Source organism: Cavia porcellus, unplaced genomic scaffold (assembly GCF_034190915.1).
Source record: "Cavia porcellus strain 051 isolate PalLab524CR breed Dunkin Hartley unplaced genomic scaffold, mCavPor4.1 scaffold_20, whole genome shotgun sequence".
Classification (NCBI taxonomy): Eukaryota; Metazoa; Chordata; class Mammalia; order Rodentia; family Caviidae; genus Cavia; species Cavia porcellus.
In genome coordinates this window covers 24,028,301-24,053,720 of record NW_026947503.1, presented here as the reverse complement: position 1 = coordinate 24,053,720, position 25,420 = coordinate 24,028,301, and the positions used below count along the sequence as shown (strand labels likewise).

Below are 25,420 nucleotides of genomic sequence, written 5' to 3'. Positions count from 1 at the left end.
AAACTTGAATGTTCCAGAAGGTTTGAAGTTAAATAAGGACTCACATTTTGTTTACATGTATAAAACTTGAACATAAAACTACTCAAAACAGGGATCACCCAACTGCCTTGGAGGTACAATTTGTCTACATTAATGTCAATATAAGGCTAAAAGTAATCCAGTGTACCCTATATTAATAATTCATTTGGGCACATAAGCAGATGCCTCCCCCTGCATATTTTCAGCCTTCTTAAATTATGATGTGGCCATCTGTGTCTGGGAAAGGTGGTGAGGTATCACCTAATTTTGTTTCAATTAGACGCAGTATCATTAATTAGCCACATGGGGGCACAGAGCTCTAATCTTTACAGAAGTTGAGTGGCTTAAACATTGTATTAGAACATATCTAGTGATTTCTTACTGTTTATTTTTTTTTAAATTCTGTATTACTTGTACCCTTTTAGTTTTTTTCTTTAAATAAAATTTTTTAAAAATCTCAAAAAAAAAAAAGAACATATCTAGTGCCTTAGATATCATAAGGACAGTATCTAATAATCTTAGAAAAGTCAAAGAATGTTCTTAAGGTATTTCAACTGGGCAGTGTAGTAAGTGAACAAAGCATGTTTGTCTTCAAAAGGTGAACTGCAGATTCATGCTCTGGTGTTGGTGCTCTCAGCCCTGGAGGCACATTACAAGGTGTGTGTGTGTGTGTGTGTGTGTGTGTGTGTGTGTGTCTATGTGCGTGCGCAACCTACTGTTCACCAATTATCTGGGGGTGGCATCGAGGCAACAGTACCAGCTTGTGTTAATGATCCTCAGGTGACTCCAAGGTTGAAAACACTCATCTATAGATTAGTGGCGCTTTAGGGTTATATGAAACACCTGGCTGTTTCTGACACTTTGAACTACAGTTAAGTGACACTTGGGATTATGGTCATGTTATCAGAAAATAAACAGAAGTTGAAAAATAAAGAGCAGTAAGCTAATGACTATGGAGCCAACATACCCTTACTTTGTCTCCCCATCAGTACTACAGACTCCCTGGGGTGGTTAGGCTGGCTCCAGCCCCATGTGTTCAAAGGGGGAAAAAAATCAAAGTGACTGAATGCATATTAACCATGTCTGTGAACTGCAAACGTCAATCATCAGAGGCCAGTCCACGCCCTTTCTATTCCAGGCATTTTTTTGGGGTTTAAATTCCTCATCTACAATCTTGATATATTTGAAAATGCAAAATTTAAAAAAGGATGGAAGAGGGAGAGCTAATTTTAGATGACATGTGTTTATACTCAGTAATCATTATATCTTCATAAAAAATGACTGATGAAATACTGGGCTTATTAATTAATCAAAAGCAGACAAAACTGCTTAGCTGTGTCTGATGCTCTAGAAGGCAGGGTTATTTTTGCCCTGCATTTCTGATTGCTAAGTTGAATGTTCAGATATGTGCTTCTTCATCTTTTAGATACTGATGCAAAGTTCTCTGCTTAGAAGGTGTTGAACCCAGATGTATTTGCAAGTTTCAGTACTTAAAGGAGAGCAAAAAGGTCTGTGTAGTGAGAAAAGGTTAACATTCTCAGAACACAAACTTTTGATAACACAATTTTGTCCATGAGATACTGGACATGCATGAAACACTCTAATGATGCCTAAAAACATCAAAAACTATAAGTAAATACAAAAATAATCTTTTATTCTTCTGAGCTAGTGCTATATCTTTCCCCAAAAGGTTTAAACATACAAATACTCTTGTCTAAATTTAAAGAGCCTTTTTGAGGCCTAAGCAAGAGGCCTTGACAATTTGATACTTTGATGTACAACCTTAGACACAATACAGGTATTCCTGAACAATTAAAAACAGGATCCCCTGGAAAGTGCATTTCTAAATTGTTTCTATTTGCCAGCTCAGACTCTTTCCCATGTCTCCATCCTTATAAAAACCCTAGTCACTCCCCCTGACTGGGTGATTCCTCTCTGGAAACTGGCTCCCTACCCTGCCTGACAGTATACTCAGTGTTCTAAATAAGCTTTTGCCTTTCCTGTTGTCCTTTCCTATTGACAAACTCTTGTCACTGCCTCTGTCACTGGCCCTCTCCACTCTGTCTGGCATGGCCGGTTGCATGGGGAATCCTAAGATTGGCAAGCAATCCTAAGGCTAGGAAAATATTATATAAGATCACACCAAGTTTTGAAATATTTTGGAGGGTAAAAGGGTCTTCAGAACTCATGGAATTTAACCCTTTTGTCCAAAGAGGAGAAAACTCAGAAAATAAACAAAAATAAAGACTAGTAAGCCAGTGAGTACAGAGCCAACACACCCTTACTTTGTCTCCCTATCAGTAGAAGAGGAATCTGTGTCAAGTGGGACCTCTAATTCTAGATTTTTGAGGAATCTCCACACTGATTTCCACAGTGGCTGTACCCTCTACACTCCCGCCAACAGTGGAGAAGGGCTCCTTTCTCTTCCACAGTCCTGCCAGCATTTATTATTGGTTAATTTGTTGAAGATAGTAATTTTTTCTGCGATGAGATGGAATCTCTGTGTTTTTTTATTGTGGGAAAATCCCCAAGCCCAAGCTAAACCAAAAGGATGACTCTTTGAGCCAAGGAGATAAGAAGGTAGTGTTTAATCTTTCGCCAGTGGACAGTTGAATCTTCACACCTGTGCACTGTTGCGGGCTAGTTCCTCAAAGGCAACAGCTGGGAGTTCACAGAGAGTTTAGATAGAATTTAGAAGTGGGAGATACAAAGCAAGCAACAAAATATTAGGTAGTTGGTTACATGCATTTAGTCATATATTGAAAAGTATGCTAGCCTTGAACAGATTTGTTGAAACAAAGGACTTGTTCATCATAATATAGAAACACTCCAGGAACAAGGAGAGGGGGCCCTTAAAGGTGAAACATTCCAGGAATAAGGGGAAGGAGCACTCACAGGATGAGCAGAGTTAATGGTGTCCTTGACTGACTTGGGGTATCTTAAGGTATAAATTACAGTGACTCAGTGCTTATCAGTGGTGTGTAGCTGGGATTCAGACACTGTCAAGGTCAACTGAATTTAGGAGCAGAAACTTGGTTTGAATCTCTAATTTTTTTATCATGAAATACCTGTAAGTTTGCTATTTTATAAATGTGTTCTTACATTATAGCTGTGCCCTAATAATTTTAGTTTGCATTTCTCAGATGACCAATGATGTTGAATATTTTTTCATATATTTATCTGCCTCTTCTACTTCATCTGAGAAGTATATGTTCATATCAGATGCCCATTTTTGGACTGAGTCCTTAAATTAGGTGAAGTTTGATTTTTTGGGTTATATATATATATATATATATATATATATATATATATATTCTAGGTATTAGTCCTTTGTCTGAGGAAGAGCTAGAAAATTTTTTTCCTCCACACTGTGGGTTGTCTCTTTGGCTGTGCAAAAGCTTTTTAGTAACGATGAAATCCCAGTTGATTTTTTGTACTATTTTCTGTGCAATTAAGGTTTGATCATAAAGTCTTTGCCTACACCAATATCTTCAAGAGTTCTACCTATTCTCTCCTCTAGCAGATTTAGTGCTTCTATTTTAATGTTTAGATTTTTGATCCACTTTTAGTTTAGTGTACAGTGAAAGGTATGAGTTTAATCTTAATCTTCAGCATGTGGAAAGCCAGTTTCCCCAGCACCATTTACTACAGAGGCCATTCTTCCAGTGAATGTGTTTGGCCCCTTTGTCAAATATAAGGTACCTAAGTGTGTTTGGGGATGTTTCTATGACTTCTATTCTGTTCAACTGATCCTTAGGGGTTTTTTTTGCCAGTATCATGTTGTTTTTATTACTGTTGATTTATAGTATATTTTCAGCTCTGGGATTGTAATGTTCCCTGCCTTAACTTTGTTGCTCAGAATTACTTTTGTTATTCTAGGACTCTTTTGGTTCCAAATGAATTTTAGATTTATCTATTTCTGTGAGATAAACTATTGGAAGTTTGATTGGGATTGCATTAAATCTGTATACAATTTTAAAATTGTACAGTTTCTTCCTAACCAAGAACAAGGGATATTTTTTCATTTTCTGATATCCTTTTCAATCTCTTTTTTTTCAGAGTACTGTAGGTTTCAGTGTAGAGGCCTTTTACTTCCTTTGTTAGATTGATTTCTAGATATTTTAATTTTTTTCCATGCTACTGCAAAAGATATTCTTTCCCTAGTTTTTCTCTCAGTGAGTTTATTTGTGTATAATAAGGCTATTGATTTTTGAGTGTTAACTTGTAACCAGCTATGTTCCTGAATTTGCTCATTAAATCTAGAAGTCTTTTGGTGAAGTACCACGTGATCTGCAAATAATGATAATTTCTTCTTTTCCTATCTTTATTCCTTTTATGTCTTTATCTTGTCTAATTGCTCTGGCTAAAGTTTCCAGGACTATGTTGAATAAGAGTGGACATCCTTGCCTTGTTCCTGATTTTAGAGTGAAAGCTTTCAGTTTTTATCCATTTAGTATGATGCTGGCTGTTGGTTTCTCATAGATGGTTTTTATCAGACTGAGATTTTCCCTGCTTTGGAAGTTTTCTGCACTTAGTTTTGTGAACAAGTTTTTCTAAAAAATGTAATTTGCATTACTCTTGCTTTTCACTCTCTCCCATCATCTGGCAGCTGTTGGATTGACTTTTGTGGTCCCTTGCTACTTTAAAGAAATTTTTTTCCTCAAGATTACTAACTACAAAAATGTCTTGTAGATCTGATAGTCTGTCCTCATATTGGTTCATTTTGCTGCATAGACTCTCAATAGAATTTTTAATCTCATGGATATCCTACTAAATCTTTTTCACAGATTCTATTTCTGTCCTATATTGGGCATTCATGGTTTCTATCATTTTCCTAAGCTCTTCTACATTTTGTTATCTGTATGTTTTTTAATTCACTAATTAGGCCTTTTATTATGGTCATCATCTCTGAAGTTACTGAGAAATTATTTATTTGATTGTTTTCAGAGCCTCATTCATGTGACTTCTGCTGTGACGCCTTCAGAGAAGCCAGGTAGGTAACTTTCAAATTATTCTACCTTACTGCCCTCTGGGTTTGCCTTTGGAAGTCTCATGCCTTCTCATTTTAATATAGATATGTATCTTTTATTTAATTCAGGCACTAGTGCTCGTAAATTGTTTATGGTAGGTATCTTTATTGCTATTACTGAGAACTCATTTCTCACTATTTCTCAGACATGTCTTACAGATGTAGCTGGCATTTGGGTTTTCAGTCTGTTTTGCAAGGTTCTACCTTTTCAGCTTATTGGAGACAAGACACTGTTGAATATCTGGCCCAGCCCCTGCTTCTTTGGCACTGGCCTATAGTACTGTTTGTGACCTTCAGGCAAATTCAGTCTTGGCACATAAGGAAGAACAACTGACTAAACTATTATTTGGCTAAAGTAGTACAATCAGTAATAACAGCATTGAACACACCCTAGATATTTTTCTTAGTGGAGTATAAAACCAAACACTATTTCTCTGTATACAGGTGGAGAGTTCAGTAGAGAACAGTTACGAAAAATTAAATACTGAGAAAAATTTTTTTGAACTGAGGAAATGTGATACAGTAGATTCTGGTGTTTTGTCAGAGTGTTTATTTTTTTCTCTTTGAAATTCTGTATGTAAGGAGGAGGAGGGAAGGGAAAGAGGGGACACTCTTCAGCCTAATATTTGCAACAGTTTTGTGTTATAAAAAGGTCCAACGGCATAACCAATAGATAGTTCTTATTAGATTAAGCAGATGGATATCTGCCATTTATGTCACCATAGCAGGAACCAAGTGTCTCTCAACATGGAAGAATGGAGGGGCAGTTTTCATTTTTTAAATGCTGGGCACTCCATTGTAAATCACTCCCCATTGAACCGTGGCCACTCTGATTACCATTTCTTGGCAATGACAATCTTCATTGTGAGTCAAACAGAAAATCTAGCAAGTGTGGCCCCAGAGCTAAGATTTTTGACACAAAAATTTTCTAATTTATACTTTTTAGGGCACCATTACCTACGAGACGTTTCTCAGGTTTCTTACAACATTTTGTGAAATTAAGATTTCATCAAAATTAACTATATTTTCTTTTTTCAATATCAATTTCTTTGAAGTTTTGAGTTGTGAATCCTGAAGATGTGGGTGCAGTAATGCATATTTTCTTAAATGTCTGAGCATGGGAGTATAAGCAGAAATATTTATTAATACCTCACATGCCCATAAAAGTCGTACAGAATAGAATGTGGAGGAAAGATATGACAAATGGTTGAGAAAAAAGTTAACATTAACTGTGTCATTACAGAACATACAAAAAAGGTGCAAAAATATATTAGATATTTTTGTTCATTTTTCACCGAATTAGCCACGAGAACTGAACTGGTCATCTTGACCTCTTATACATGTCAGAAACTCTTTGCAAAGTTTTAAAGAATTACAGTGTGTTGTTCAGGGAATAAAGCATATGAGTGAGCTCCTCATAATGACATCACACATTAACCTCTTTGCTAATTTCAAAGCTGCTATGAGACCAGCACATCTTTTCTCCTGTAGGACTGCTGGGTCCACCCTTTTGAAGGTGGAGACATGGGAGTGCCTTTCACAAGCCAGACCTTTCACTGCACTCTGCCTTAGAGTCATTCCTAGGCTAGCACATGGCAGAGAGATTATAGGAGGCTACTTCCCTGCAGACTGAAGAAGTATAAGGTCAAGAAGCTAAGGGGGTGGGGGCCATCTGAGATCCAGAGCAAACAGTTTATAAAGTCTTACATTAGTCTTTGCAATTCTGTCTGGAATCTGATTACTGCTAGTTATGGTCTGTCTTGCTCTATTAGGCAGGTGCTTCTACGGAAGCGGTTGAGTTGTGCTATCTGTTCACACTCAGCACAGACTCCTGCCCTGATACTCAGCAGGAAGGGTTGCTGCTGTTCCTGAATTTCATGCCCTAGATTGGGTTGCTCCACTCTCCCTTTATACCTTGGTAAAGAGGATACTTCCTGCACATAAAAGTGAAGCTAAGATACAATGTATATGCTTGTTTAGTTAGACACATCATAGCCTTATGCACTGGCAGCTAGAAATTCAATTACAAAGTGAAAAAATCATAAAACTGCTTTCTTGTGACTAATTCTTAAGTAGGATCACAAGTTAATAGATCAGTGGCTAAAAAGCTGCACCTAACTCTTCCATGAGATTCTTCCTTTCAACAAAGGATTCAATCTAAGTAAATTACGTATCTTTGCTTGTCTTTTATTATCTTTGCCTGAGGGACAACCTGTTGTCACTTTCGTTTTGAATTTAAAAACTCACAGTTTGTAAGCATTACTTTTTCTCAGTTAACTCTTTTGCTCTGGAGACCACTGACCCTTGCTTTAAGGTCACTCTGGGTGGAGAGGTTTCAATTGCTTCCAATTTCCAGTGTGTCCTCAAGCCCAGTCCACGAGCTCATTCAGATGATCCCCAACTGCCCAGTCCTGAGACGGCTCCAAATAGCTCTTGTGCATTTACTTCTACATAAGGTGGCTCCCTCATGACTCAGCTGAGTTGCTCTTTTGAATTTCACTTTATAGTTTTCTATTAGGAAGCAGCTGGTCCCCAGCTGTGTGCTGCCTTCCACCTCTTCTGAAGTTGGGGCTCCCTTTCATGAGGGCCAGGCATTTCTAACTTGTTCATCTCCCTGCATTTTCTGGTTCATATAATCTGCCCTAAGAAACTGCTCTCCTCCCAGACATGGCCTGGCCCAGCAACCCTCTCTTGACCATGTCCCGGACACTTTCTGCTCTGAGGGACGTTAGATGCCAGCTGAGCCCTGAACCTGGGAAATGATAGCAACTTCCTTGTTTTCAACAGGGGCCCATGTCATATGGGACTTGGTCTTAAGTTCTCTAAATGGTCAAGGACTTTCTCTTCAGATAATTCATCTGTTAAAATGGTCAGCAGCCACTATTTTGCTTCAAAGTTCATCTTGGTTGGAAAGCCCTTCATATCGGTTCATATAGGCCAAAATCCTAAATTTGGAGACCAGGAAGGAACTTTTATCTTGGTAGAGAGATCTGAGTTAGTTCTCAAGTAAATGGGGCGATTGTCTACCAAGATATTTTATGGAATGTTTGACATCAGTTGTGTGGTTCTTTCTGCTTCTCTCTCTCATTCTTTTTAAAATCCAAACTAAAAAGCAAAACAAACAAACAAACAAACAAAAAAACCAGTAGGCATGGTGGTGCATGCCTGTGATCCCAGCACTTGGGAGACTGAGGCAGGAGGATTGCTGTGAGATCAAGGCCGGCCTGGGCTACACAGTGAGTTTGCAGCCAATTGAACTACATAGCAAGATCCTGTCTTAAGACAGATAAACAAACAAAAAAAGCAAGCCAGCACTGAGACTGATTAGATGCCTGAGCAGCCAGACACTACAGTTAAAGCCGGATGACAGGATATAAATCAGCTTTTCAACTCTGCTGAAGGACCAGCATTAGAATTTTTTTTCAGTTGACTGTGGATTAATATTTTCCAAAAATACAAAATGGATTGCTTAAAAACTCAGACATAAAACACAAGCATAAATTTTTGGATTTAAATAAAAATACTCTGTCAAATTGGTATAAAAAATTTCTAAATACTCTCAATTACTGGTTTTATCCAATCATGAATCAACTAAATAGCGCACAGATGGGTACAGAACATGCTCTGTAATTTGAGTAGTGCTGATGAAGAGAAGTGCCTTATATGGAAATGGTTCACACTTATATTTCAGCCAATTTTCTTTGACAGTACACAGTGCTTCTGGCCTCTTCTCTAATCATCCTACTTTGCTGTAAATAATAACTGACATCTACCAGTTTTGCCATGAACATACTGCCTTCTTCCGTCCCACACCAGCTCACAACCATGAAGTGAATGGTCATCGCTTCTATTTTGTACTTATGTCCTCTCACTGCAGGTTCTACATAAAAGCACCAGCTGTCCTGGCCACTGTTGCCTGAAGAACCTTGTTGGGCTCCCAAATGCCTGTAGATAACATGCATGTTACATATAGTGCATATTATATAACATAGTATATGTAACATACATAACACTAAAATAATATAATAGACTTTAATACATAATTGTATTTTATATATAGGTACTTAAAAAATTTATATAATATACAAAATGCATTGTATGTATGTATGTATTATATATAATATGCATTAGAATATCTAACACAAAGCAAAACATTACAATTACAGATAAACTTATGTAATTATATCTGTGTAACATATACACCTTTGAACCGAAAATAAATATGTGATGTAAAATGTACATGACTGAGAGTAGTGGTGTTTGTGCCACTCACCAGTGTCGTTGGGGTACTTGTCACCCCTGGTGCATGTTGTCCCATCCTCTGTGAGGATGTAGCCCTCCCGGCACTCACAGCGGTAGCTGCCCACAGTGTTGATGCAGATGTGTGCACATAGGGTCTGGTTGCTGGTGGCGCACTCATCAATATCTGGATTGAACCCAATGCAGAGACAGAGAACACTCAGTTTCACAGAAGTCACTTCAGATCCAACAGTTGACATTAGGCTTGGCCCCTCTGCTAATATCTGCAAAGGACACTGTCAGATCTTGATCAGAGAAACCTGGAATAGGCAGGTGCGGGAAACATAAGCCATGACGGCATCAGTGTCAAGGCCATGGGTCTGTCATTAAAAACAAGGTGGATGGTATCCCTGGCTCTCCTGTGGCTTGCTGTAGGCTTTGCTAGCCTTCAGAGAGCTCACTTGGAAAAACATGACACAGGATGCCCCGAGGACTTCCCAGGGTTCCTCTCAGGAGACAAGGAGGCCATCAGTTGATAGACAATTTGAGAAGCAGACCTTAAATTGGTGACTTTTTCCAAGTAGCTTGCTGTGCTGAGGCTTAACCCTTATAGCTGAAGATTACAAACACCATGATGGTGACCCAACAGTCACTTAGGAATAGCTTCTTCCTAGTGAAGACATATAGTAGTGCTTGTGAATGGGTACTCCTAACAAAAGAAAAACAGTCATGATAGACCTAAGGGAAAAAGGTTTTCTCAGACAGACCCCTTATGGCCTGTGGAAATGAGGCATAAGATCATCAAACAAGTAAGCAGTGAAAGTCTGTGTTAACTGTGCACATCACAGACTTGGTCCCCTGCTATATGGGGTCAAAACAAAAGTGGGGCCTGAGTTCATTTCCTGTTCACTGGCTGAAAATGCCAAGTGCAGTGAATAGGAACCAGGACACACAGCCCTAGATGTGCGCATGTGGTGGGGAGACAGGGCATGGCCCTAAACTTTCTGATGCCAATGTCTTCCCAGCCACTCCCCAGACAACCTGCCAAGGACCCAGCCCTGGCAGGCTCTGAGTATGCTAAGGAGAGTGTGGTCACTTGAGTGCTCCCCTAGCGGTCTATTCTGTACCACCATAGCCTGGAGGTCCCCTGGCTCCATCTTCTGTACTCCCTCAGGCTGTCTCCAGGCGTCCCTGACCTAAATAAACTGTCCCATGAAGCTGCCAGAGAAGACATTTTTCTAAACATAATGCAAGTTCTGCTTCTCCCCAAACCTCAAAATGGCAAAAATGTAGCCTAGTAGCTACCATAACTCAACTATGAGCCCCTGTGCCTCAAACTGAGCTCATCTTCTCTACAGAAGGAGCTGAGATCTTCTTTCCATTGCTTGACAGTCTCATTTCCATCAGTGTGGGGTGTCACTCCCAGATACTGCTGGGGGGAAATCAGAGGACTAACGATTAAGCCTTCTATTAAATGGCTTTCCCTGAGCTCATACTGGGGCAGAGGAAGAAGGCTGCTCATTACCACTAGTTTCTCATCTGGATCCATCTCAGTTAATCATCCAGAACTCATCTGAGCACATGCGTAGCCATTTGTAAGAATGCATATTCCTAAGCCCACCTTCAGAGCTAGTGAGGCCAGGAGGGAGTCTAGGATTTTTAAACATTTTTTTTTTTAAAGCAAGGACTCAATTTGCTTCTGATAAAGATTAGCCAAGACCTGACCCCAGAAACATGATTTCTGGGGACAATAAGCCTAAACCTGCTTGAGAAACACAGCAAGTGCACAGTGGGAAAGACCAGGCAATGAGGCCAAAGGCGGCAAGCTGGTGGCACTGATGGTGGCTGGGTTGTTTTCTCAGCTGCAGCCCAGGTGGCTGGCTTCAGCGCTCCCTGAATTGTTTCCAACCTGCCTGCCACATGGGGAATCTTCCGTTTTCCCAGTCGTCTTCTGAGAATGCTTAGTCTCCTTTCGCCCTCTGTGTTTGGATGTCTGATCATTATATTCTGTTTTACACTATTCTGGTTTACATTTTGCAATGCTCCTCTTTTCCAGCTGTTGCACCTCACTCCCAGTTAAGATTTTCAGCTCCCTAAATAATTCCTTGGATATAGTCTGACACCTATGGATAAAAGGCAGTGGGTGACCTATATGTAAGATAAGGCCAAACACAATTCCATGTAATAAACATGAGAATGCAAAGGGAGGAATCAAACAGGAGAGTCCCTCCATTGAGTGACTCCTCCATGGAGAAGGTCCAACAAAGAACAGAGCTATCTGGATAAAGTTTATCCATGGGAGCTGGAAAATAATGTGCATTGCCAACACACCCAGGCAGTAGGGCTTCTCTCGCTTCCGGTGTCTGTCCCGGTCATATCGGTAGCCTGGGTAACAAGTACACAGCACTCGGCCGAAGTTATCTGTGCACTGCTGTTCACAGGGAGCTTCGGCACAGACATCATAATCTGCAAAAGAAAAGTGTGAACTCACATCAACCAGAGGCGGAATCAATTAACTCCATCCTGGTCTGGAACCGACTGTCTGAGCTGTACCCTGCTCAAGGTCAAGTATGAAGTGTGAACAACGCCATTCAGAAAAGCATTAACTCTTTCAAGCCCTGGGGCAGCCACTTCAACTTCTGTAACAGTTACTTGACCTATAGTGTCTGGGTGGTTAAAGCAAATACCACTGGTATTTTTATTTCTTAGGTCACCTCATTGCCCTTTGGCTTTTGTCACTGTCCAGAGAACAAAAATGCTTCACCCAGTATTCCCTGGTGACCTATTTTGTCTTTTGCTATATGATATAGAGTTCCTTCCAGCAGGAGAAAGGTCATCTCTGATAATACTAGTGTAAAAATATGAGAGCAAGGGCTAGAGGTCAGGCAGTATCAGAGAGTATGAGGGAGGCTTTGGAACACGAAGGTGAGAGAGTTAGTAGAGAGAGATGGGGCTCCTACGAGTAGTATAATAGGTTTGCAAGGGTGTGTGTGTGTGTGTGAGGGGGAGGTCAGGAATGCTGAAAAGGGGCTGAGTAAGTTAACATGACTAGAGATCTCATGCTAGCCCAAAGTCTGTGCAAATTTGGGTGGGTGCTTCAATACTTGTAAAGAATTAGGGAATCTGCTCTTTTTGGTTTCTATGAACTAATGTTTAATGAGCCTCTGCAGAGACTTTGGCTCTAAGTCAAGAGCTCAGGCTGAACATTTGCTCCCAGACCAGACCCAGCATCTCATTAATCACTGCATTATCTCCCTAGGTGTGGACAGATAAACTCTACTTGGATGCAGAGGAAGCCTGGCTCTATTGTGCAGCATATGAAGGTAAACAGGTGTTCTGTCAGGCACTGATGCAGGCCAGGTCACTATGACAGGATCACGCCACTCGCACCATGACCTAAAAAGCTGCCTTTGCGTAATAGCCTTTCCCACAAGCATGATTTCAGGTCTGCTTTGCCTCTATGGGTTCTGATCAGCCCTACAGACTGTCTCTGGTTAGATATGTTATCCTTAACTAAGTATCTGCTCTAGGCAACCAACTTGTGTGCTCCTTTAGTTAAGAGCAAGGGCTCGGCACGGCCAACAAAGAGCTACCTTGTTCTGCTTTCACCATCACTGAACAGCAGCCAGGGAAAGAGGAAAAGGGCAGAGAGGCTAAGCACCTGCACTGATAGTGGTCCCAGCAAGTGTTGCTTCGAAAAGCTGCAGTTCCCAATCTCCCTGCCATCCCCGCTTCCCTGGCTTCCTCTTTTAACTCTCTTACTGACTCTTTCACACTCACCTTCACATCTCGAAACAGTCACTTGCACTGCTTTTTAATCTAACCACTTGTCCTTTCTTAGAGACCTTTTGGCATTACGTTGTATATTTTTTTGGGTGCCAGTTACTGAACTTTGTCTATTAGCTTCAAACTTGCGTGGCTTACTTTGCTCAGTTACTTTAGGACACAAGACTTTGGCAACTGTATTTCTTCATTTCATTTGCCAGTCCCCCTGCTGATAACAAGGGATGTAGGGCTTTCTAGTAATGTATGATGTCCCTCGGCTGTCACTGCAGTGTATTCATGGAATATTAAGAGCAGTTTAGTAGAAGCTCTTCATATATAGCTCTACTGTAAGTGAGCTGGCTGGTATGTTCCAATGTCAGCTTAAGACATTTTCCTGGGCTGTTTAGTGTGTCCAGAGACACGTCCAAATCCCTGTTTGAGAAAGTCAGTCATTCAGGAACTCAAGGAAGGGGAGAAGGCTGAGTGTTTGGACATTCAGTGTACAAGCATTTACTGAACGCTTCCGTTTTCAGCGTGAGACCCTTACTTTCACCCCTGAGAGTCCTCAATCCCAAGAGCCTCTGGTTTACCCCTCAGAAGACTGAATCTTCTGCCTGACTGTGGCTGTGGCAAAATCCTGGCTATATACAGGACAAGATCTGAGAGTACAAGTTCTTCTTAGACTTTAAGTCAAGCCTTCTGTTTTGACACCGTTTTCACCCCCGTTTCTGTTTTTCTTGGCTTTTTGATTTGGTCTGAACTCTGCAGCCTCTTGATTCTCACTTGCACTAGCCAAGGGCTTACTTTTCCCTTTCTGCTAAGTATTCACTACCTCCCCATCTGTTTTTCAACTTCCAAGGTTTTGTTGCTTTTATTTCTTCTTCTTTTCTTTATGACTTTGTGGTAAATCCTGTTAAATTTTTTTCCCTATTCTGTGTAGTTTCTGAAAGAAGCAGTTAATGAATTTATTCAACCCTCTATTTTTGATCCTGTTTTTTCTAAGGGGCTATCAAATTTCTGACCACATAGCTTTTTTCTTTGAAATGTATCTATTTTTTATGCTTTGTGTCCTATTTCTTTTGGCACCGTTCTAACTCAGATCTTCAGACTCTTTCATCTACACAGGATTCTCATCCCTTTAGGAGTTCTACATAACACTTCTGACTACTCTTCCTAATGCAAGGTGCTATGTATGTCGTTCCTTGCTCCAAAACTCTAAGCTCAATATGGGTCACATATCCCTAATCTGAAAACATGAAATCTGAAACTCTTTAAACATTTCAGATTTTCAGATTAGGGATGCTTAACTATTAAGTTCTACACAAATATTCCAAATTCCTAGAACTATAAAACACATCTGGTTCCAAGCACTTTACATGAGGGCTACAGAACTTGTACAAAACAACACTAGCCCGCAATGTCCATGCCCGCATATGAGGTCTGGTATTATATTCTTTGAGATTTTTCTATCCTCTGGCTCCTTTGACTCCAGAAACCTAACCTTTCTTCTTCACCCTTGATCAAAACCACCTTTTCTTATCTCCATGCTTCTGTCTATTGTTTTCATCTCTAACAATGTCCAATCAAAACTTCTGTCTGTACCCTCATACTTTATAATTACTGGTTTTCTAACCAGCATTTCAAGTGCCACTGTACATGTCCCCCAGCCCCACTAGGAAGCTTCCTTGATCTTCTCAGTAAAGCCTACTTTGTCCTCTCCACCTTCACGGGACTTCATATCCTTTTTAACTCACGTGCTCTGCTGTACTTAAGGAATGCCCACCCTCCCAGTCTGCTGCTATTGCGTAAAGACCATCAGGGTCTTTACGCCTCTATTTTCCTACCTGTAAAATACTGACAAAAGTAAAACCTGCCTTCACAGTGTTTTTACAACAATGAAATCAAGCTGGAAACAATTTCAAATTTAAAGTTTTCAAATTTAAAATTTAGACACAGGGTCTTGCTAAGGCGTTTATGTTTCTGTTCTGTTGCTGCTAGTTCTTAACATTATTCAACTATGTGGTAGGTACCACATCCCCCAAAGTAACCAGCACCATGCCCTTCCTACTATTTATGTTCAATTCATTACTGCTGGGCTGGAAGAAACTGGATTACCCTATCACCTGGCCTATTAAGATATCACTTACAGCAGGAATTGGAACTTTTCTGGAAAAAGAGGCAGATCACATCTCAGCTTTGTGGCCTCTGTTGCAGCTACTAAACTCCACTGCTGTCATCTAAAGAAGCCAAAGACAGCACTTCAGTGTGTCAGTATGGCTGCACTGCAATAACACTTCCTTTCCAGAATTCCATGGTAGGCCAGATGTAACCCACGGGCTACAGCTCACTACCCATGGTTCAGGGTAACAAACGTGAGGAAGTAACACTTAAAAACTCCAACTCTCAATTGTAAGTTAGTATCCATCTGTTTAGAAACTGTCCTTTCTGTTTGCTATCTGTGACTGTAATTCTATGAGTCAATATGGTTGGGCCTCAGGACCCACACATTTGGTTTGGAGCATGGTTCACCAGGAAGATGGATATGCTGTTATATCAGCGTCCAATATATGGTTTAGTCTCTCCCATAACCCATAATCAGGATTCACAGGACCAGGAATCACAGGACAAAAATGGCAGTGGCATGATTATTATATTATTCTTAGTGATTCACTAGCTAAGTGTTTGCTTTCGGTTTTTGTGACTCTACATATAGTTAGAAAAGGAGCAATACTTCTACCAGGAGATCAGTAATGATTCACTGAACAACTCCCGAGCCTCTAGGCTCCTCGTGCCTCTACATCACCCAAAAAATGGCGGTCACTGTGGACAGTGATTGTATTCAACCAACAAGAGGAAACTATTGTTATTCTACAACAGAGGTAAAGATAAGTGTCTGTGGAATATGGAATACAAGGAACACTGTAGAGTGTCTTTGTGTTATGTCTCCTGAAACTAAAGTCAGTAAAAAATTACAATAAAATCCTGTCTTAGGCAGGGCTAATGGCTCAGAAAAGTTTGGGTTATCTCATCAGGAAAAAAAAACTGTGACCAGGTGGGGTACACTGAGGGCAAAGGGAATAGGAATGCGTAATAGAAAAGGTGGTTATAAATAACAGCAATGATCATATGGCCAGTTGTAGAAAAAAAACTTGTTATTGTCATGAGTATTATTTTATGAGTATGTTTGCATGTGTATAAATATCCTGTTTTCCCTTACATCAGAAGATGCATTAACTTTATATAAATACCATCTTTTTTTTTTGTCTTTTTAATTTTTATCGGTACCAGGGATCGAACTCACGATTGCCTGCTTGCAAGGCAGGCACTTATGCCGCTGAACTAAATCCCCAGCCCCCATACCATCAGTTTTAACACAGTATTTAAGTTATAACATATTAAGGACAAAAAACAAACATTACGTTGCATTCTCTTCTAAGGAAAGGTTTAGTGTATTTTTCCACAGGGTATTTCTATCATGCTAGGTGGAGGTATGACCTCATTACTCTTAAGAGCAAGTAAAACTCAAGATATGTACAGACACCATATTGACAAATATCTGTGATAGTTTGTTTGTTTATTTATTTATTTGTCTTTTGCTACTGGGGATCAAACTCACAACCTTGCACTTGCCAGGCAGGCACTTATGCCACTGAGATAAATCCTTGGCCCCTGTGATGGCTAACTTTACCAATCGACTTGGCTAGGTCAAGGTTCCCAGATATTTGCCCACACATCAGTCTAGATGTTTCTGTGTAGGACTGATTGACTGATTGATTTACTGATTATGGTACTGGGAATTGAATCCAGTGTTTTTACACTGAGCCTTTTCAATTTTTCTTTTTTTTTTGTACCAGAGATTGAGCTTACAAACTTGCACTTACCAGGCAAGTGCTTGAGCCACTGAGCTAAATTCCCTGCCCTTCTTTTTAAAAATTTGAGACAGGGATCTTGCTAAGTCATTACATTGCCCAGGCCTAGCTTAAAAGTTTGAGATATTTCTGCCTTAGCATCCCAGAATGCTGGGATTATAGGCACATATCAGCACGCCTGACTGTGTGGGTATTTTTAAAGTGAGATTAACATTTAAATCAGTAGATATTTGGTAAAGTATATTGATCACCCTAAATGAGACCTCATCCCATCAGTTGAAGACTTGAAAGAAAAAAGACTGATCTCCTTTGATAAAGAAGGAATTCTGTCAGGAGACTGCTGCTGGATTTTAACAGCAACACTTACTATTCTGTGTCTAGACTACCATCTTAGTCTGGATTTGAACCTCTAGAATCCATAAACCAATCCCCTAAATCTAGAAATCTATGTGTGATGTGTATGTTTCTCTACACACATGTGCTTTTGTTTCTCAAGAAACATAATATACAATCTTTTCTGAAAACCTTGCATTAGTATTTTGCAATCTTAGTGGCAGAAAACTTTCTCACTGAAGACAGCTTTAGTATTAGGAATGAATAACACTGATTTTATTCCCACCTGTAAAAGCAAATCACTTTTAGAAAGTATTCTTTTGAAAAGCAACAGAGCAAAGAGTTATATAAAGCAATGTCCTGCATTTGAGTGTACTTTTCCTGGAAATATTCAGTTCTTGGTTATATCATAGGTTCTATGGTCTCACTTTAAGATGAGAGAGGGTAGTATTAGGTCTGGAGAGGTTTGAAACCACAATATCTTACAGTGGCAGACACTCTGAATATGTGACATTGTATACAATGTATTTTTAATCAGGTTGGGCGTGGTCTTTGGTCTTAAACTGACTGGCCTAGACTTTTCAAGTTCAGCACATGGAAAATAGGTAGAGGAGTCAGAGAGGAAGGATGGGTTATAATTGTACAAAATGCTAATTAAGGAATTATTGCCTACTAAGTATAAAAACTGAAATATAAGAATGATTCAATGTGAGTATAGTGTGTAATGATTTAGACAGAGTATATAATATATAACCAAATAAACATCCAAAAATTTAAAGCCAAAATAGAGAATTATACACAAACACAATCAAATATAAACAATGCACACATACTCAGACTTTACAGAGTTCTAGTGGCTAATTGCAAATGACGTGGAATGGGATCATCTTTCACATTACATACCTTCTGGGATGCACTGTCCAAGAACAAACTTATACCCTTTGCAGCACTTTTTCCTAAAACACAAACAAAAAGGCATTTTAGACACAGTACTGGATTAAATATAGAATTATTTTCAGTGATCGCTTTAGAATGAAATCACCCATTCTCAGGAAAATTCAGGCAATAAGTAGGATGGAACATTTTAAAGGCAATCCGAGATTACAGGGAAAAACACTATCAAAGCCATATGTCTACACCTTCTCATACCAGGATTTGCTACATAATATATAAAAATCAATCCTTTAGGTCTTACAAGGTAACTTATGGATCTTTCTCACTGGAACAAACACTCCCTCTGTCTCTCCGTGTCTACTGCTTCTACTACTTTTCCTTCCCTTCTCTCACAGATGATTCACATAAGCTTTCCTTTACCACTTCCAGTAACATGCATCAAAGGCAGAGAATTAATCTGGATTCAGTGAATCAGGAGCTCTATAGAACATACTCGAAAATATTTCAAGTTGACTATAGCAGTATACTATCATTACAAAGACCTTTTGTTTAAAAAAATAAAATAAATTAGATTCCTATTAGAGTGTCACTGTTATATGTGTTTGGGTACCTTTCCTAAGTGGATAAATTAAACGCATTTAGCCGCCAGCAGGTCAAATATCTGCAGCCTATCAGGCCACCCATGGGGACCTGTCATTTGTACACTGTAATGCTGAAAGGTCCACAAACTCTTGATCTCAGAAGTGAGACACTGCATGAGTCCTAAAGTAAGCCCCTACATTCTTCAAATGATCACAAGCACTAGATACAGTGACACATGCCAGTAATCCCCGCTACTCTAGAATTCCATCTCCACTAGTGCACAAACCACCACCACCAAGACCAACTGGAACTCTCAGCCAGGTTGAAGAAGGCCTTCTGTCTAAGAAAGAAATTTCACATGCTTATTATTTTTGTCACATTTTAAATAAAATGTGTAGGAAATAATGTATGATTTATTTCTGCTTTTGCAAATTGGGATAATCTTAATTACATTATTGGCCAAATGAATTTGTGTGGCTTGTCTGCTCGATGAATTATCATTTATAGGAGAAACTTAAGCAACCTCTTCTTAAAACATAAAAAAATTATAAAAAGTTAAATTCTAAACCTACAAATGGTACAAAAGATGTCCTAAGTAGTCACACATTTCATAACAATCACATTTATAAGAGAATTCTGAAGCCAAGTTAAAGTAATATTGTTTTGTTTTTTTAGCAACAGTGCTCACACATAGCCCAGTTGTGGAAGATATCTCACTCCAAAAGTGTCGAAGTGGATTTTTGTTACAAAAACAGTGGCATTTGGGACTCCCAAAAGAGATTTGGATGAATTAGCTAAGGTTCTCCCTCTATCCCCCATTTTCCTGTCTGTACTTATTCTCACAATATAGATTAATGTATTAATCCATGCAATTTACTGATATGAATGACATGTGGCAGTGCCAGAGTTTCCTTATTAGAAATAACTTCCCAAACTCTTTAACTAAAATATAATCTCACATGCTACAGGAAGTCTATGAAGATATAAATTTGCAATGGTGATGATGATTTGGAACAGAAGCAAAGGATCTACCTTTACAGTCTATGGAACTTAAAGTTGGCCTTGTTTTCCAAGGTTAAAAAAAATCCATGCTAACAAAAGGAAAAGTGTCTTTGTAGAGTACCCATTAAAATTTTATGGTTATTACCTACTTCATTACTTGAGGCTGTACTACAGAAAACTGTATGAGGAATAGCTGTGCACTAGATAATTTGAAATCCAAATAGAGTCATGAGAAATTTGGACAGAGGGAAAAAACATATGTTTTTGATACTCAAGTCTAACACCACATTTAAACATGTGGTTCTGTTTGTCTGTTTCTATTTAAATTCTGCTGCTAAGGTATAGACTCCAAGATATTCCAAAGCATTTTTAAAAATGGATATGATCCCTGCAATCTATCCACATTCAAAATGTAAAACTGGGGCACCTTGATCTTTTTGAGCATTTCAAGGACTTGTGACCATCCATACAGTGGAGGTGGAAACAACCCGTCATATGCTTTTTTATAAAATTAAATGATAATGATGTGGTTTGATACACTTTCAAAAAGCTTCCTTCCCTATCAGGAAAAGAGCTGAGCTTCGGGATGGGCATGCCCTATTTAAATACCTGCTCAGCTACAAATTAACCTCTCCTTTGGGTTTTTTTTCTTAATTGTGTAACTGATTCCAGCTCTCTGCTCCAGGGGAATGGTGCTGAGACTCCAGGGCATCAGGCTACTTTCCCTAGAGGTCCTGGGAACACATCATTATTTTGCACATTAAACGCTCACCAATCATAATTCTCCATTTAAAATAAATAATGATATATTTCAAAATAAACACTGGTTGCATGTGTTACAACATTTCAAAGATTACTTACAACATAATTTACGTATACGCAGTTGAGATAGCCAAATGAAAGCTTGTCATGCAAGCCAGGGCACTTGTTAGGCTAACTGCAAACACTGCTGTGCAGTTTTTATCTTTAAGAAAAACAAACTAAGATGAGGAAAGTTCATAGGGACTCTAGGGCAGCGGTCACTCTTAATACACTTCACGTGTTACAGCTTGGCTTTCCAAATGCAAACACTTTTCTCATTTTTTGGCCAGGGGAAGTGGTGATCAGATGGTTTTACATAGAAATGGCTGTGTCTGGTAATCAAGCAAGCCTGTGTGTCCCTGAGAATGATTCCCCTGGGGGCCCCTGCGAATGATTCCATGTAAAAATCTCATAACAGTGTAGCAGGGATACATCCTATTCGTCAGGTGTGTAAGAGCTTTTGAAGGAAAAAAACTAAATCAAGAAAGTGAAGATAACAGCAGGGGCAGACTATTCAGAACAGTGGTGGCCAAACTATGGGATGTGTGCCACCTCGGGTTGTTCATTAGCGTTGAAAGCTGTAAAAGGTTTGCCATCACTGGTTTAGAGTCTGCAAAAGAGTTTTTTTTTTTAAATCGGCCTATAGAGTTTGGGACTTAAAAAGTACCTTAAAAAGTCAAGTACTATTTAAATTCTTGATGCAAATAAAAGATTTTCCTAAGATCTGCTTGGGGTTTCTCTTGCATAAGTGCCTTCTCATGCACCAGATATGTAGGATTTGTTTTTGGATGAAAGAACTGCATTTTGCAGAGTATTTTATAGGATCTGGAATCAAGTTATGTGTGTAAGTAGTAGATAGAGCACTGGTTCGGGTCGAGAATACCTGGCTTATAATTTTGACTCTGCGATTTAGCAGTGTGATTTCAGGCTTGCTGCTTAAACTTGCTGAGTTCCAGATTCCATGGATAAAGTATAGAGAAAAAATCTGCCTTATAGGATCATTGGAAGGATTACAGATAATATAATGAAAGTGATTAGTGTAGGAATGATTTGAGATCAGAACAGTGTTTCAGCTGCAGCTTTATGAACACAGCAATCAAACAGCAAAGGCAATTCTTACTGGTTGCTTTCACTCATCTCTTTCCTTCCCTTCAATGACAGACATCTCTCCCTCCAAAAACAAATGAGGAGGAGAAAGGAAAGAAGCTTCTGACTACAATATGGCAGAGAAGTAATACTTTTATCCTTTCTTCTTTCACACATTAATCCCAAATGATGAGAACAAGAAATAAACTTGTAAGGCTCATATTGCATGATTTAGGAGGCATGTTTAACCCTAAAAAAAGGACACAGTGGTACTTTGGTTCATGGACTCAACTTTCTCCATGATTCTGGTTGCAAACCAACCAAGATGACAATCGAATCAAATGTTCCCATAAGGTGAACATTGAACCTAACCACTGAATTTGATTTGGTTCTCATCCAACTCAGTTTATGACCAAAATCATGGAAAGAATCAAGTTTGTGAACCAAACCACTTATATGAACATGACAAGTGAATGGGAAGATGGGAAGGATTTTTCAGAGTGATATAATGCAAGCTTAGGTGCCTTCAGAGGCACCCTCTATGGAGAAACCAGCCAGCCCAACCTGCAGAACCTCAGCAGGCCTTAGAAATTGGAGGCACCAGCTACTGAGGACAGAGGAGGCTGAAAGGTGACCTGCAAGTCTTCCAGTGTCCAACTCCAAGCAGTCAGCTGGATTTTCTTTGCCTGCTATTGCTAGAGGTATCTTCATGTGAAGGAAACTTGTATCCCAGAGGTTCAAGGCTCTGGGACAAGTTAGAGAACTGAGTGGAACCTACTCACCAGTAAATAATCCTATCCAGGCACAAAATAGTCTAAACATTGTCCAAGAGTCCATTTGATTCACTCCAGAACATTAAGAGCCTCCTAAACAGCTTTTAATGGCAATTTAGAGGGTGGCTCTCCCACAGCTGCTCAGTCCTAAATCAGCACAAAAAACTTAAAACTAGAAGAACCCAATTTCATCATTTATGTTCATCACTTGCACCACGCTACAGTGAGCCTGAGAAGGGAGTCCCTAAGCAACTTCTGCCAGGAAGTAGTACATATTATCCCGCAGGGCCGATTTAAAGGGCCAAGAGTTTAATTTCTTTGTAAGTTTTCCTAGTGTGAGGAATCTTTCCCCTCTTCCTTTTAATGTTTTTCCCTTGCTGAAATCTTTACAGAGCTCTGGAAGACTTCATGTGAACTACTATAACTCCTTTAATTCTGAGCCATGAGAACGCAATTGAACACAGTAACTCACTGCCCATCTGGGGCCACTGCTGGAGCCTTTAACAGGAAGAAGTACTCCTCCCAGGCAAATGTGGCAGGACATTTCACACCACTATTATTAAGGGTAAGCATAAAATACGCCCCTCATCTATTTATTCATCCACGTGTAAATCTGTTATAATCAAATCTTGCTGATATCCTTAAGAGAAACCATAAGCATATTAAATATAACTTGCTATTATATGCACAATTATTGGTAGCATGATCAAATGAGGAAAACAGTATAGGGTTCCCATGAAAATTGTATGATTCAGCCATTCGATTTCTGAATATGTATTCAGAAGAACTGAGTGCAAGTAGATATTTTCATATCAATGTTCACAGCTGTACTATCTATAATAGAAAAGAGGTAGAAACAACCTAAGTACCCATTGATAGATGGGTAAACAAAATGTGGGATCCACACACAATGCAGTATCGTTCAGTCCTAAAAGGGAAGGAATCATCTTTGGGCAGGAGAACTACGCAGCAATAACATTAGTTTCTAATGCTGTGAGGACGGGTTGTGCCTAATTTGAAGCCATGTGTGATGGGAGTGTTACTGCAATGGGGCTGCTTGCTTGCTGATCTTCCTGCTCTGTGACACTCCTAGTGTCCCTGAGGTGCGCTCAGTGTGTGGAGCACAGCAAAACCCCCAGTAGATTACTTTTTAACGTTTTCCACTGGATTTGATGTGTGTCAGTATTTAGTAAACTCTCTGTGCATACAAACTTATTAACTCTCACCCCAAGCCTGTGGGGTGGGTACTAATTAATTATCCCACTTTACAGATTAGGAAATTGAGTTGGAGCAACTTGATATCAATTACCCAAGGACTGCAGCTGAAAAGTGGAGACTGGATTCAACCTGGGGAGTTCATTTCTGAGGCCTGGTGTTTCAGCCCCTGTCTATCCAGTTTTTTGAAGGCTGGCCTGGGAATTCACAGGAGATACCTACCACAGCTTACACTGCAAGGTGGTGAACACATGCAGTCACTGTTGTGTGCTATTTCTGACAACCCCTCTGATCTCCCCAGCATCTTATGTGTCCCGGATGCGCAGGGTCAAAGTACTGAGCAGATGGACAGCCAGAGAGTCCAGAGGGACTTTAAGAGCCGAACCTTGGATTAATTTCCTCTTTGCAATTATGTCAATGCTATACACTCCAGCTTTCTTCCAACCATTTCCCCCTCTTCCCTACTTCCCCAGGTAAGTTTCTATATTGTTAATTGGGATTATCTTATCTTCTGGCCCTCTTTTTCCAATCTACATGAGAAACTAATCATTTCTGAAACGTAAGGAAAAAAATAACAAACTGAAAAAAGTGAATTTGATGATATCTTTGCAGAAAATAAAGCGTAATAAAATAGCATATATGCATGAGTAGGGAGATGTTTATAAAATATTAGGCTGGGCATTCACCACAATATTGACAGGTGGTTCTCATTAGGTGCATGATGTTCCTTGAGTTCTTTTTTGTGTTTTCTTTTCTTTCATAATGAAGTTGAATTGATTTTGTAATAAAAGAGAAGAAAATAATGAAAGAATTATGATTTTTTGGTTGGGCAGATTTCAAGTGCCAGGCTTGGCACTGGCTTTAGAAGCTTCTGGTTCTGAGAGTGGGCTAAACAAATGTTGACAAGTACATGTCTGAGCAAGACTGCACAGCGTCACAAGCACAGCAATCATAAGTCACCACACCAACTCAGATGCTGAGAATTTACATTCCCAACAAAGTTGTCATCATGATCGACTAGGTTTCAGTTAACCTGCTTCTACCACGTCAATGGGAACCTATGTATAGTACTCAGTAAGAGACTGCTTTAGGAAATTACAGCACCATTGACTAGGACGTTCAGTTTTTCTTATTCTTTTCACTTCAAATAACTGATTTAACAAATGTTTGACTTAAAGAGAATTTTAACTGAGCTATTTTCCCAGTTGTGAGACAACTTCTGTTCTTTTTTATTGCCACAGCTGCTAATTTCTGGAAGCAATGCCAGTAGTGACTTTCACCGAGTGGGTTAAAATCCAGAGAGACCTCAGGGATACGAGCGGACTGTTGGCAGCAGCAGAGCTCCCTGTGTGCAGGAACACTATGGGACAAATCCCGAAGGCCTACATGTTTCTTTATTCTGACTGTATTCTTAGTTCTCTGAGCATTCTAATAATAGCTGAATGGATAATAATGTTTTGATAGCATTTATTGAGCAAGTCACATCTTCAAGCACTGTATTACATGTGATAAAACGACCAATACACTTATTTTCCTGAAAGCTTCTCTACTGCTCACTCGCTGCTGCTTCTTCCTAGTTCTGGATTTTCCCTGCAGCACAGTTGTTGCTTCCTTTAGCTTCTCTTCCTCAAACCACGGTTCCTTTTTAGATTTTTAGTTCTTACCGTTCTGTTCATGACTCCTCGACTGCAGATCTCTGCATATTTCAAGTGCGTTTATTTTTCTTGCCTCTCTTTTCTTAAGGTACTAGTTTTATAATGGGAAAATACTGTATTTTATTGTTCGGACAATTGAATGCAGTAATTTTGGGCTCT

The 25,420-nt window shown here is 39.5% G+C and overlaps 1 protein-coding gene across 1 annotated transcript in view; it reads right to left on the bottom strand.

Moving 5' to 3' along the window:
• Nucleotides 1-25,420, bottom strand: part of Ccbe1 (collagen and calcium binding EGF domains 1) — a 260,835-nt gene that overhangs the window by 30,556 nt on the left and 204,859 nt on the right. Inside the window, exons 3-5 of the mRNA XM_013157228.3 lie at nt 18,157-18,209; nt 11,618-11,752; nt 9,321-9,473 (exon numbers count right to left, since the gene is read on the bottom strand). Coding sequence (XP_013012682.3) covers nt 9,321-9,473; nt 11,618-11,752; nt 18,157-18,209 — 341 coding nt within the window. The remainder of the gene's footprint in view (nt 1-9,320; nt 9,474-11,617; nt 11,753-18,156; nt 18,210-25,420) is intronic.